The 16,024-nt window shown below is 36.2% G+C and overlaps 1 protein-coding gene across 1 annotated transcript in view; it reads right to left on the bottom strand.

Annotated features, from left to right (window-relative positions):
* The window catches only part of EPHA3 (EPH receptor A3), a 409,122-nt gene that overhangs the window by 54,693 nt on the left and 338,405 nt on the right, over positions 1-16,024 (bottom strand). The window contains exons 9-11 of the mRNA XM_005674802.2: positions 15,309-15,376; positions 9,674-9,799; positions 2,620-2,805 (exon numbers count right to left, since the gene is read on the bottom strand). Coding sequence (XP_005674859.1) covers positions 2,620-2,805; positions 9,674-9,799; positions 15,309-15,376 — 380 coding nt within the window. The remainder of the gene's footprint in view (positions 1-2,619; positions 2,806-9,673; positions 9,800-15,308; positions 15,377-16,024) is intronic.

The raw sequence follows: 16,024 nt of genomic DNA, 5'->3' as shown, positions 1-16,024 counted from the left end.
TAAAGATCTAAATGTAAGACCAGAAACTATAAAACTCCTAGAGGAGAACATAGGCAAAACACTCTCAGACATAAATCACAGCAGGATCCTCTATGATCCACCTCCCAGAATTCTGGAAATAAAAGCAAAAATAAACAAATGGGATCTAATTAAAATTAAAAGCTTCTGCACAACAAAGGAAAATATAAGCAAGGTGAAAAGACAGCCTTCTGAATGGGAGAAAATAATAGCAAATGAAGCAACTGACAAACAACTAATCTCAAAAATATACAAACAACTTCTGCAGCTCAATTCCAGAAAAATAAACGACCCAATCAAAAAATGGGCCAAAGAACTAAATAGACATTTCTCCAAAGAAGACATACGCATGGCTAACAAACACATGAAAAGATGCTCAACATCACTCATTATTAGAGAAATGCAAATCAAAACCACAATGATGTACCACTTCACACCAGTCAGAATGGCTGCGATCCAAAAATCTGCAAGCAATAAATGCTGGAGAGGGTGTGGAGAAAAGGGAACCCTTCTACACTGTTGGTGGGAATGCAAACTAGTACAGCCACTATGGAGAACAGTGTGGAGATTCCTTAAAAAATTGCAAATAGAACTACCTTATGACCCAGCAATCCCACTTCTGGGCATACACACCGAGGAAACCAGAATTGAAAGAGACACATGTACCCCAATGTTCATCGCAGCACTGTTTATAATAGCTAGGACATGGAAACAACCTAGATGTCCATCAGCAGATGAATGGATAAGAAAGCTGTGGTACATATACACAATGGAGTATTACTCAGCCGTAAAAAAGAATTCATTTGAATCAGTTCTGATGAGATGGATGAAACTGGAGCCGATTATACAGAGTGAAGTAAGCCAGAAAGAAAAACACCAATACAGTATACTAACACATATATATGGAATTTAGGAAGATGGCAATGATGACCCTGTATGCAAGACAGGGAAAGAGACACAGATGTGTATAATGGACTTTTGGACTCAGAGGGAGGGAGAGGGTGGGATGATTTGGGAGAATGACATTCTAACATGTATACTATCATGTAAGAATTGAATCGCCAGTCTATGTCTGATGCAGGATACAGCATGCTTGGAGCTGGTGCACGGGGATGACCCAGAGGGATGTTGTAGGGAGGGAGGTGGGAGGGGGTTCATGTTTGGGAACGCATGTAAGAATTAAAGATTTTAAAATTTAAAAAATAAAAAAATAAATAAAAATTAAAAAAAAATCAGAAAAAAAAAAAGGTTAATCAACTACTAAAACCCCAGTGAGACATGATTATATAATTCTAATATTAAGTAGGGTATTCTATAGATATGGTCTTGCCCTGAAGAAAAGAATACTTAATAGAGTTTTCCAATCCTTAGTACTACGAACAGTATTTTCATTACTAATTTTTAAAAATTAAAAGAGATGTTTTCATCAGAAAATGTTTTAGTGTTACAACTAATGTAGCCTTGTTTTTATGAGTACAGAAGGAAAAATATGCTTCTAATAAGACAATATGGGCTTATAGTTTATGACTTAGTTCTTCTACATTGTTAAGTTCTTAACCCTGCTTACTATATTAACAAACTCTAAAGGAAATCAAGGTATATTTCAATTATACCATGCTCTTGTGAATAAGGAATTGCCTTTTTAGTCACACTAAAATGAGACTAGGTATTAGTGCCATTTGAAAAGTGTTCCATGTAATGTTAAAGAAAAATATCATCATGAAAATTGTAATTTGTAATGTCTGTTGGTAACCATAGAATATGTAAATACGGTGCCAATGAATAACCCCCTAAAGGATGCCAAATTCTCTGCCATATGCTGTCTTTCACTTTAAGAAGTTTGTTGCCAATTTAATTCATTCTTCATTGTGTGCTCCAAAATCTGGAGAAAAAAATAAATTCCAGATCATTCTCAAGAGATTTTCATTGGGATTGCAGCCAAAAATCACATATCTGCCTCAAGGGATCCCTTTTGAGCCTGGCTGGAGAAGCTATCATGGAAATAAGTTCAGGTCTCCATCACAAGCTGTGAGCCAGAGCAGTCAAGAATCCATCTGGGACTGTAGATCAGAATTATTTGAAATCCATAGAGAACAGAGAAAAGGGCTTGGGTCTAATGTGATCCCAATCTTTACAGCTCAGAAGCATTCCCCAAACTCTCATAATTTTTCCAAAGCCAGGGGGGTAAAGATTTGGAAGCTTAAATGAAACTGGTGAACAATAATAGAAAAGGCAGCTATCTGGGAGTTCCCAGCAATTTCTGTCAAAACTGAGTCATTAGTTTTCCCTGCTACTCCACATAACGCAAGGTTCCACACAATTCACTTAACTATTTTTTTAACCCACATGTCTTAATATAGCCCAAGGTTTAGCTCCTAAACTTTTTAAAGCTTTTTAAGCTCTAGAATAGCACTGTCAATATAATACTAGTTAAATATATTTGATCTCTTGTCTATGTGTTAATCCTAAACTGTTCTGTTTTTATTGTCAAGACTAACAGAGACTAATGAAAATAAGACCCCAAATCTTAAATTATTAGGGCTTTGGGTTTAAATGACCTCTGGTCAACATATACATAATCAGTTTTATGACTTCACTTACTTTTAGTAACAACTCCCTCCAGTCGAATAATATTGGGATGGTCAAATTGTCCCATAATGCTTGCTTCGCCTAAGAAGTCTCTCCTTTGCTTTTCTGTGTAGCCCACTTTTAGGGTCTTGATGGCCACTGAAATCTCTTTTTTTGAAGGAAGTTTTAAACGGCCGCTGCACACCTCTCCAAATTCACCTGTTAGAATGCAGAAGAAAACAACAAGAAAAGGCAAGGAATGATATTACAAAAATCATTAGTAGAGAGCAACTGTTTTCTCTCAACAATTCAATTCAAAATATTTACACCCTTGACCTGCAAGATGTACACTCATAGACTTCCAAATTATTTTGGAAGACGGTAATCTGAGACTCCCTAAAAACCCTAGTCCATCCACATCCTGGTGATAAATGAACCTTGTGATAAGCTTCGTGTCTTCTGAAGTACTACATTGTGAATAATGAAATATGAAAGGATAAGAAGGAAGTTGGAAGCTGTGTCTATTAGACTTTCACTCCTTATTCTCATAGCCTCAAAATAATCAACAGAGCAGCACCAATATAATGAGTTGAGCACTTGATTAAATTTGAGATGTTTCTCGCCATTTTGTTTTCACCAAGAGGACCAATTTAACTACATATTTCTGCTTTCTGAAAGAAGGAGCAACAGAGGATAACATGGTTGGATGGCATCACCAACTCTACGGACATGAGTTTGAGAAAACTCTGGAAGATTGTGAAGAAAAGGGAAGCTGGCATGCTGCATTCTGTGCTGTTGCAAAGAGTCGGACATGTGTTAGTGACTGAACAGCAACAACAAGGCTTCCACAGTGATGGCCACTAAATAGTGTCAGATATGGAATGTGTCTGGTTCGTAAAAGAAATCCTAATGTTGTGTAACTAGATGGGTTTCGTACAACATTAAAAGTGATTTTTAATAGCAAATGAGATATTTTTCTGAAGAGGAAAATTACATGATCAATTTTTAGGCCTTTTGTGGAATGGAAAAACATTTTTGGTCCAGCCCTCTTGCTGTGAGTTTTTACACAAGCCCAAGGTGTCAAGAAGTGAGATGCTTCTTCTCTATTTTTCATCCAAGTAAATCCTTCTCTCCACAAAGCAGCAGGCTGTCCTATTGATTTACCAACCACATCCCTAAAAATGACTTCCCCAGATTTGAATCTTGCTCAGGAATCCAGTCTTGCCAACTGTTTTCAAACCAATGACTTAGGCTGTAACTTGTTAAAGTCAGTTAATGTCCAAAAGCAGTTATTCATACATTTATTTAATAAATACTCATCAGTTGGCAACAGTGTGACAGAAACTATGAAAAACACATAGCTATAATGCTAATAAAGGCAGATCTAATTTCTTTCCCTCAAGCAAGCATACAGAAAATAGCAATATCTGCAGCTAGGGTGTTTTTAGGATCATAGGGAGAGTTGGGCAGAACTTGAGAACATTCAATGATCTTTTTTAAATCAGAGGAAGAACGTGCTGTTATAGATGCGTGAACATTAGGAGAAGTCAGGAAGAGTTTCTTTATTTAGAACATTGCTAACTCCCACGCACTTTTTATAAACATTAATTTTGGATAAACAATACGGAGACATTCATAATGAATTTTCACATTCTGAAATAAAGTTCTGCCATTATCATGTATCAACATGGTGTCATGGATCGTGTTTTAAATTTGGATATCATGATTGTTTATTTTAAATGACAAGACACTTACTTGATAGGACGGATAGTACAGAACTGTAACATAGACTATGCATTCTGAAGCCAGATTGTCTAGGGTCTAATTTTGCATCTGTCACTTACTATCTGCGTGATTTTGAGTGACTGTGATTCTATGCCTTTGTCTCTTTATCTGTAACATAGGGGCGCCAATTATTTTCTACTTCATAAAATTTTGGTACAGTTAAAGGAATGAAAATATGAAAAGCACTTAGGAGGGAGACAGAAACATAAGTGCCATCTGAGTGTTGTTTACTATTTCTTCTTTGAGTACAAACATAGTATAAGAAAGATGAATCATCTATCTCTTAAGAGTTAACTCAAAGTGAGGAATAAATATAAAAGTTCTTTTTAAAATGTCAAATTCTGTTAATGTAAGAAGAGATGGTTGTGATGATGATGGTGATAACATGTTTAATGTCCTATTGGACAAGTATTTGTAAAGAAACGTATATTCTGAAAGTACCTCACTAGGGAAGTCAGAGGGGAAGACTGAATTTCAAGAGGCCCAATTAGTCTTTTTTCCCTTGTTAATGGGAAGGCTGGACATGTGGACACTATCTGGACTTCAAAATCCAGAAAGTGGTGTTTCAGTAGTGCTAGTATTTAAAAAAAATCATAAAATTTAGAAATGTGCTTATTTCACCTGATGAATACCAGAAGCTGTGACAAATACAGTATACACATGTGTGTGTTAGTCACTCAGTCGTGCCCGGCTCTTTGCAACCCTATGGACTGTAGCTCACCAGGCTCTTCTGGATGCATGGAATTCTCCGGGCAAGAATATTGGAGTGGATTGGGTTGCCATTTCCTTCTCCAGGGGATCTTCCCAACTCAGAGACTGAACCCAGATCTCCTGCATGGCAGGCAGATTCTTTACATTCTGAGCCACCAGGAAAGCCCACACTAGACATAGAAATGTTAAATTTTAATTCAATTCTCTTTATAAGAACTGTTCTTGAAAGAATAGTGTTGGAAAAATCAACAAAGACTGGGCAAATGGAATAAATGCCTGATTTTTCCATCTAATCAAGTTTTACACGATCTTATTCAAATAGATTTGTACCCATAAGGAAGAAAAAAAAGTAGATTATATCATTTCTAAATAAAAACACAGCTAAAAGAATATTTGAGAAGATACTCTTGATTTCTCAAAATATCAATTAAGTGCATCACTGTGTATTTGCTCTTTAAAATAAAATATATTTTAAGAGAATGCACAGACTGTATTTTGATTAAGGTGCACAATGCACAATTGCTCAACATGAAATTTCTTATACTAATTTCATTTAAAACAGGAAAAAATGTACTTGTGTTTAAGCAAAAAGACCCTCTGCATTACCTCAAAAGCCATTCTCCTTCCATTGTTTTAATAAAAACATAATAAAAATACATATTGAACAATACTATTATATAAGCTAAACACTATACATGAATTATCTCAGTTAAACAAAAATTCTTAGAAGGCACTATTGTGATCAGTAGTGTCTAGCATAGGAGAAGGCAATGGCACCCCACTCCAGTACTCTTGCCTGGAAAATCCCATGGGTGGAGGAGCCTGGTAGGTTGCAGTCCATGGGGTCCTGAAGAGTCAGACACGACTGAGCAACTTCACTTTTCACTTTCATGCATTGGAGAAGGAAATGGCAACCCACTCCAGTGTTCTTGCCTGGAGAATCCCAGGGACTGGGGAGCCTGGTGGGCTGCCATCTATGGGGTTGCAGAGAGTCGGACATGACTGAAGCGACTTAGCAGCAGTGTCTAGCATAGACTTTGAAGTTGAAAAGTACAAGATTCAAATTTTGGTTTCCCAATTAATGTGACCCTGGGCCATTCAAATTTTCAGCTTCTGTTTCCTCATCTGGTGAAATGGTAATAATAATATCTATTTAAAAGTCTAATAAAATTAAACCATGTGAATGCCTAACACAGTATGCTGCTGCTGCTGCTAAGTCACCTCCGTCGTGTCCAACTCTGTGTGACCCCATAGACGGCGGCCCACCAGGCTCCCTCATCCCTGGGATTCTCCAGGCAAGAACACTGGAGTGGGTTGCCATTTCCTTCTCCAATGCATGAAAGTGAAAAGTGAAAGTGAAGTCGCTCAGTCGTGTCCGACTAGTAGCGACCCCATGGACTGCAGCCTAACAGGCTCCTCTGTCCATGGGATTTTCCAGGCAAGAGTACTGGAGGAATTATATATTTTCAACCTATAGAAAACTTTGGATTGAGGGATAAAATTAGGAATTCTAGTCATTATAAATTCCTCACTAAAAAAATTATACTACTTTGAGAAAATTAACTTATGCCTCAGTTTTAATTTTGTAATTTGCAATATGGTTATAATTCTTCTGGCTATTAAATGCATAAATGAAAGTTTCTATTAAATCTATTTCTTTGTATAAAATTCTTGACCCCAAACTAGAATTTGTCCACATAGCCTTCCTGTATATTTAACTGACTATAAAAATTCTTTGATTGAATAATATATTCAGCTCTTTAATAGTGGAAGATAGCTGCTAAATCCATCTATCATGATTACTAATTTTTGTGAGCAGCATTATTTTAAAAATTTAGAAAGGTATAGAAAGTGGTTTAGAGTATAGATGAAAGGAGATTGGTCATAAGTGAAGTTGTTGCAGAAATGGGTATGTGCAGGTTCATTATGGTGGGCTTCCCTGGTGGCTCAGACAATAAAGAGTCTGCCTGCAATGCAGAAGGCCTGGGTTCGATCCCTGAGTAGGAAAGATCCCCTGGAGAAGGGAATGGCAACCCACTCCATTAGTTTTGCCTGGAGAGTTCCATGGACAGAGGAGCCTGGTGAGCCATAGTCCGTGGGGTCACAAAGAGTCAGAAAAGACTGAGTGACTAACACTTTCACTTCAGGTTCATTATACCATTATACAATTTCATCTATGTAGACATTTAAAATATTATGAAACAAAATATTTTAAACATTATAGCTTTCAAGATCTTGGTTTCATATTCTATTTTGGTAATGACAAATCATTTAAAGCCTAATCAAGACAGACTAGAATTCAGAGTGTATATTATAAAGAAATCTTCCAGGAGAAGCATAATATACCTTGAAGATATATATATATTTGCAAACAAAACAGTTTTATAGCCCTTATGTGGCAAATGAGACTATTGGGTGCAAAATACTGAAAATGGGATATATCTCTAATTTTTTGCAAATATGCTTGAAGAGGAATCAAAGAAGATTTTCTTTAATCTTTAATGAGCATCAGAGATTATTAAGTGATTCAGTACAGATAGCCTTTCCGTTTGTCTTATTGATCAGAGACCATTTTTAATGAGTATGTTTTATCTCACCCTACCGTGTTCTAGGTATCTAGCTTTGTCAATAATACTTGTATGTATATAGGATTCCTTGGTGGCTCAGATGGTAAAGAATTTGCCTGCAATATGGGAGACCTGTGTTCGATCTCTGGGTCAAGAAGATCCCCAGGAGAAGGGAATGGCAACCCACTCTAGTATTCATGCCTGGAGAATGCCATGGATGGAAGATCCTGACGGGCTACAGTCCATGGGGTTGGAAAGAGTCGAACACGGCTGAGTGACTATCACAGGCACACATTGTGTTCTAGATATCTGACTTTGTCAATAACATCTGTATATATAAGTTTCTGTCAATGCAGAAGGCCCCAAATCTCAAGGCTGCAGTATGTCTGGCCTTATGGACATTGGCTGACCATGAGTAGATCTGCCTTCTCTCATCACGTTCTCCAGCGGAGGGTGCTTCATATGCTATTGCAGCTTCCATGCTGGAGAACAGTGCACTCTTGTGGGGCAACATTAAAACCAGCAGGACAAAACCCCTCTGCACTATGGAGCAGTTGGAGAAGCAGAACTATACAAATGAAAGAGAGTAATAAATATATATCTGGATTAATTTTGGCTGGATTAACATAGATGTACAGTGAGTGTGTATGCTCTCAAGTCTTAGATTGTGAAAAAAGAAGTACTTACTCTTGTTTCCTTTTATGAACTGATGGTTTCCTACTACCCACACATGTGAGTTTTAGGAGTGTATAACATTAAAAAAAAATAGAAGAGACATTTACTAAATTATTTGTTTATTTAGATAATATGTGAATCACTCAGATTATCCTGCCTGAATAATAAATACTATTTGAATTCTAAATATTTCTTCAGTGCAGAGAAAAAGAAACAGAGAAAATTGTATTTACATGTGTACAAAAAAGCATCAGTCATATATAGCACTTGCAGAAAATGTGATCTGATATGGTATGCATAATTCAGAGAATTCCTTTTCTCAGTCTTTCACTCTATTTCCCACATCAACATAACTAGTTTGTTTTTAAAGTAATATTGGAGAATGAGGTGATGTGTGTAATTATTGTACAGTGTTGTTTATTTTTCTTCTGAGTACTAGTTTTATTCAAATAGACACTGCATATACTATGAATGCCATAAATTTATATATAACTGTATAAAACATTGTTATTTCATAAATATCTATAATTTTTGAATATATGAAGCTGCAATTTGGAGGAAATGGCAACCCACTCCAGTGTTCTTGCCTGGAGAATCCCAGGGACCGGGGAGCTTGGTCTGTGGGCTGCCGTCTGTGGGGTCGCACAGAGTCGGACACGACTGAAGCGACTTAGCAGCAGCAGCAAGCTGCAATTAATAATTACTCCATAGGTGTTAATGAATTTATGATTGAGCAAATTAATAATTAGAACAAAAATATATCTATATAGAAACAAACTTCAACACAAATAATTTACGACTATATCGTGTCAAAGGCAGGTATTAAAATGGAGCACTTCATATTATTTATACTATTCTGTCAATACAGTTTTGATGGAATTTACATAAAATACATCATTTTTAAATTTTATTTTGTGTTGCCTGATTCCAAAGAAGAGTCAAGAATTACTTTTTTTCCTACAAATCAAAATTTTTCACTTAGTAAGCTAGTTTAAAGAAAGACACACTTTTATCCCATGCTTCTCATTTAGCCAAATAGACTTCGTGACACATAATCAGCATAGCCATGGGGAGACTGAGCTGCTGTGGCTGCTGCCTCTGAAACTCAATAAATAAAAAGCTGGCCGTAACCTGTAAGTCTGGTACCTTCGAAATCATTACATTCCATTAAATACTCCTGCATTTATTTACTGCTTGCCTTTCATCATGAAATCAGAAAATGTCCCTTTTCAAAGCAATATGCATGGACCTGAGAGTGTGAGCAATCAATCTCAGGCAGCATTCTTATGCATAGCTGTAAAGTTGTAATTAACATACTAGGTTGGCATGAGGATTACTGGGGTGCTTACCTGCTCCAACAACTTTGTCAATGGATATGTTGGTGGCATCCAATTCCTTAGCAAACTCATGAACTGCTTGGGTAGGGTCCTCATATGTGTGTGGGTCAACATAAGTCCTGAGACCTGGAAGTTTTACTGTTTAAAGAAAGGAAGAAAGGCATTACTGTAGCTAGATATTTAAAACCTTTACTGAGAAAGTATTATCATAACATTATTAGTTTAAAAAAATTCCCATGACATTAAATTTCATCAACCTTTGATTTATTCACAGACATTATCAGACAGAAAATTTAGATTAAATAAGTTGAACACTTTAAGAAAAAAGTTCCTTGTAATGAAACAGAGAGAGGAGTTTTCTCTTTAAAATCAGTAGAAGGAAAATGAGGGGGTTCTTAAGAAGAGACGAATGGTTTAGAATTTAGTCTGCCCAGCAATGACTACCTATAACAAGAGTGAGTGAATGCCTTCACACTATCACACATGTCTGATTCAACAAAGTGAAATAACCAAATATTTATTATAGTATTACATGTGGCAATAAAGGAAAGTTTGTGAAATACTTTCATAAGGTGGGATAGCTGCTGTAATTATAGATAAATTAATTAGAGGATATAAAATAACATGTTTTTTGTCTGACACTGTTCTGCTGTTACTGTCATTCAAAATTCTCCACTTCAATTATAGATCTAAATTAAACTGTGAGTATGTGTATATATGGGCTTCCTTGGTGGGTCAATGGTAAAGAATCCGCTTGCCAATGCAGGAGACACAGGAGACCATGGGTTCAATCCCTGAATGGAGAAGATCCCTGGAAGAAGAAATGTCAACCCACTCTAGTATTCTTGCCTGGAAAATCCCATGGATAGAGGAGCTTGGAGGGCTACAGTCCATGGGGTCACAGAGTCAGACATGACTGAGTACACAAGAGATAGAGCATCAGTTAACTGAAATCTTACTGTGTGGAGCTTTTCAACATGCGTCTATGCTAAGTCACTTCAGTTGTGTCCGATTGTTTGCGACCCTACGGATCATAGCCCAGCAGGCTCCTCTATCCATGGGGTTCTCCAAGCAAGAACACTGGAGTGGGTTGCCACGTCCTCCTCAAGGGGATCTTCCTGACCCAGGAATCAAACCCACATCTCTAAGTTTTCCTTAACTGGCAGGCGGGTTCTTTACCACTAGGGTCACCTGGGGAGGTGACCACCCAGCTTTTCAATATAGTTAGAGGCAATACAATTATTGTCTATAAGTTTAATAATGGTGCCAAAGAGCTAAATTCCAAACATAAATCATACTTATAGCTTATCAAATATAAACTTTCTTCATAGTTCAATCATTTTGAAGGTAGAAAATATTCACAATGTTCCAAATTAAAATTGCACAGACAAAAGATACAGGGGAATCATTTTGAATTTGATTTAATTTTAATGAAACTTCTATCATTTAGAAAAATAATTCACATTAGAAACAATTTGGAATGTTCAAGAAACTTTCTCTGAAAACTTTCTCTAAAATGGAAGCCTAAAATCTATTAAAGTACATAACACTAATGCTTTAACATTAAATAATAATATAATAAACTCCCACACTTTATGAACCAATATAACTGATTTTGATTTTAATTTTAGTAACATTGGTAAAATTATTTTAGCTAGGAAAGTGGACACTTTTTCTCTTATCACACTATATTATTGAAAGATTTTTTTAACATCCTAAATTAGCTAATAAAATCAGACATTGTCTTTTATGATACCACTTTTTAATAGAAAAGTCTTAATGGCAAAATCACGCCTGAACATTCTGGAATTTCTGAAGGTTTCTTTGAGTCAGTTTGGTAGTCCACATGAAACAGGTGTAGGGACTGTCATGAGAGCAATTGTTCCAGAGAGCCTTCAGCACAATGGCCGTTCAGCCAATGAGTCCAGGATTTCAGAATTAAGGTTAAGAAATGATTAGTTTCTAATCTACAGGATGACTCTGTGAAGGCCATGTTATATCACATAATAATTTATGTTCCTGGGAAACTTTCATAGACATTTTGAGTAAAGAAATATAAGGCATAAGAATAAATGGATTATAAGAGGACTGGTGACTGGGAGAGATTGGAGGTAAAAACTATTTTCCTCAGCCTCTTCTTCAGATGCTGTTGAAGCAACAGGATAGGTATGAAAGGTGAGGGAGCACATGGAGAATTGAGCAGAAGACGGGTTAGTGACCCTCCTTCCTCTGCCTGGTGTTGACCCCACCGCTGGAAAAGGGCAACCACTCTCCATCCAGGGGCAGAGTGCTGATAATCGAGATGACACTCATAGCTAGGGAGTCAACATTCACAAAAAAGGAGAAATAGTAAGTTTTTTGCCCTTGCTCTGGGCAAACTGTGAGTGGAGTTGCTTTGAAGTAAGAACTCTGCTTTTCTGCAGTACGAAGAACATACGAGGCATAAGAGGAGGAAAGCTCTGAAAAATATGCTTTTCAAGTGCCTAGCATTGAGTGCCTGTGATCGTAGTTATTTCCCAGGAAATGACAGAGCCTATTGCCATTATTAGTAACTTCATGTTAAGAAGATTTATTCACAGATAGAAATATCCTTTGGTTTCCTGGAGACAGAATTTGAACTCAAAAACGCCCATTTCTTTGGAGCTCACACATCAGCTTGCATGCTTCTGCTGTTATTATAAACATTATTGCTTCCTATAAAAATAGACACTCTTTAGTACAGTGGTCTACTATTATTTATTATTACACTAGAACTATTTCTACATGATCAATACTGAAACATTTTACTGTTAAAACAAGCAAATGGATTTTCTTGCTTTGGGGTAAGGAAAACAGTAAAAGTAACCAAAGATTTAGTAAAAGATGTCAGGAAATGAAGTCTTCTTAGAAACTTTCTGTATAGTCATTTTGGTTACATTTTAAAGAAGACACATTAAATGGAGGCTAGAATATGTGACCATCCCGTTTTGATTTTCCCGCTAGTCATTTTAAGTTTGGGGACTAGTAAAGTAAGAAAATCTGGCATTCCCTTTCAAGGGAAATGGTAGCATTTTTAAAAATTACATGAAAAATATTTTTCTTTCTAGTAAACAGTTACAAATATTCCATCTTGCTGAATTTAAGGAAATCAACTTGGGAGATATTTACTGGCAAAATATGGATATGGGGCTAAGGGATACAAATTACTGCATATGAATTAGGTAAGCAACAAAAATATATTGTTTAGCACAGAAACATAGTTATGGCCATTTACTCATAGTAACTTTTAATGGCATATGATCTGTAAAAATCCTGAATAACTATGCTGCACATGTGAAATTAATATTGTAAATCAACTAGAGATAAATTTAAAGACGGAATTACAAAGAAGATTTTAAAATGAATTGTTAGGAAGCATGTCTCAAACATTTTAAATAAGCACCAGCTTTAAACAGTCTTGAAAGTGTGCTTTAGAGTTACCATTCCATTCCTGTCAACCCTAGAGAGTATCCATATTACTAAATAATCTAAAAATTAAATAGTCATTCCTATATAAAATCAGTCAAATTCTTCGTGATTGATTAAAATCAAGTAAATGGCTTTTCTATCCACGTGACATTTAGAGAAACAATACAAATATAAACACATACACACGCATCTCCAAGAAAAATGGCCTGTTCACCGTGGGAGCTCTGGCTGCTGATTTTTAACTGCCATCCCCAGAGGTTTCAAGAATCAGGGGATTCAGGATGCAAGCGCATAATCCCTTCACACCAATAATTAAGGGCAACACACAGAGTAACTGGGCTGTGTCAAGAAAACCAGATAATAAACACATGCACACGTGTTAAGCTGCACTACTTTACAGCTCGTTCTGTGCAAACACAGTAATTTACATTTCCATTTTACCAGCATGAGTTGCCCTAAGGATAGCAAAACAGTAAAAAGGCCCAGGCAGAGAGGGCAAGGGGACAGGATCTTAGGAGGTGAAACACATTTCTTTCCTTTTGAAGCAATATTATAGGATTTGTAACAAGGCTGGAGGGAATGGTTCATAGCTAGAGCTTTTCAAAGTAATACCAAATAAATGGTCTGAAATAAACCAGCTGTAGCATTAAGACACAGAAAGTTTATGACAGGCATATAAGTTACTTTATGTCCTTAAAGCTAGGGCAAAACACATTTCGTTTTTGTTTGGCTATCATAAGTATATTGTGCATTTGAAGAAAATTAAAGCTTCAGCAAACTCCACCATAAAAACCAACAGCTAAAGCAGATTGGAGTCATAGAGGAACCTGCTTAAAACTGGCACACAGAAATTTACCAATGCTTCAAGTTTATGAGATTTATAATTCCTATATAAAGAGCCAGATCAGTATGGCCTGCTCTAAAGACAGCATTTACATCCATTGTCCAACTCAGATGAAGATCGACCTACTCCACAGGAATGCAGCTGCTTGGACTAATCTATGCATGGTGAATGTGATGCAGTGTTTTGTGGGATCATGAAGGAAAAGCTAGATAAATATCCTGCAACTTGTTCACGTGCTCTTTAAAAACCTTTGAGTTGCAAACCTAACTACTCTGGATTGAGATATTGATGTTATATTATTGATATTGGTTTTTTTGTGAATTATTCTATAATGAGATAGAAAAATCAAACAATGCTCTCTGTGAACTCTGCCTTTCTGTCCATCCTACTTTAACTTACGTTTTGGAAAACAATTCTTTTTTTTAATCTACTATATGCTTCCTGCATGGTAACAACAGGTCATCACGTTTTTACTGTAAAGTTACAACCTTTAGATGGAAGTTCAATGACTGATAGGAAGTATCACGTTGAACTGAAAGCATTTATAGAAGGCAACAGTGAATGCCAAAGAAAGTAATGCTTACAAGACTACATTAGTTCCAGTGAGATTATTGGAGAACATATAAGAATGAGTATAATCTTTGTACTAATTTCCAGGAGGACATGCCACTGATTAGTAATTGCCACAATAAACTGAGCCGTAGTTTGGAAAAGCAAAACACCTGGAATGATTTGTTTCACCACAGGGGAAAAAAAAAAAGTCTTTTTATTAGATATAAATACTTTGTTTCTTAAAAGAGTATTTCTTTTAAAGAATATTAAAAAGAGACTAAATTGTTTGATATTAAAATAAGAGGGGAAAGCATTGACTTCCTTACCAATTGGATATCATATAACTCCAAAGTAAAGTTTATTCTAAAGGCTTTCTCCTGGTTGGTTGACAAAATGGAGTCAGGCATTTCACATAAACAAAGGTTGTTTATATTTACTTGGCAGTTAAGAAAGGAAAAAAGATTCCTATTTAGATTTCAGCAAATAACTAGTAATAAGGAAATTGAAGATACGCTTTGCCTTTCAGCCATGCAGAGCTGACTATAGTTATGTACTTCCCATCATGAGCATTATTTGAATATAAACCACCAGTTACCCTTCATGTTAGTTTAAGCATGCTGCAATACAGCCACGTAAAAATTACTTAATGCATAGCCGTGGATTCCTTTCTCCATTTAAAATAAATGTAACTTGCTCAACCTTCTGAATTCTCTCTGTCAGGGGGAAGTTATCCAGTTTTAAGTCAACAACTGCTAAAACTGAAATGGTTAAAACCAAGTCACCAAACATAGTTCAGAAACTTACAGTGTCCATTCCCAAAATGAAGTCTTTTTTCATCTGCACCATGTTTCGACTTATGATAGCCACAGAACCTAGAGGTGAATCAAAGGAAAAGAACACAGAAAAATAAATATACTGAAAACAATGATCTATGTTCAGAATGTGCAAAGCACACACACAAAAAGCATTTTCTATGAACAATTAAATGCTTTAGTGAAAGTTTAATGACTTCATATTTTCTAAATCCTCTAGAGAAAGCTTCTTTCTCTGGGGATCCTGGAAAGCTGCCTAATGAGGAGATATGGAGAGTAGCTTCCCCACTGTGCAGACTCCTTCAGTTCAGTTTTTATAATGGCCCTAGCAAGTGTTTATAGTATTTTTTTAAAACAACTGCTGTTAGAATGAATGGAGGGTAAAGTTTCCATTGTTAGTGATTAGTGCTGTGCAGTGTTACCAGTGTTCTGGGTGAGAAAGCGTCAGGGAAATCTGGGGTGTATTTGATGAGAGAAGTGATAATTGGAAAAAGAAAGTAAAAACTAAGAGTGAGGTCAGAAGAGAGAGGAGAAACGGTATGTTTTGGAGAGTGGGCCAAGAAATTAATGAGGAAAAAAAACAACTCAAAACTAAAGGTGGAGAATCAAAAGAAAGGGAGAAAAAAGAAAGATCTAGAATACAAGTGGAGACATTCTTATTTGTTAAAATAACTTACTGAGCAAACTCTTCAGAGTTTAGTGGCAATT

Source organism: Capra hircus, chromosome 1 (genome assembly GCF_001704415.2).
Source record: "Capra hircus breed San Clemente chromosome 1, ASM170441v1, whole genome shotgun sequence".
NCBI classification, from domain to species: domain Eukaryota; kingdom Metazoa; phylum Chordata; class Mammalia; order Artiodactyla; family Bovidae; genus Capra; species Capra hircus.
This window is presented reverse-complemented; position numbering and strand designations above follow the sequence as displayed.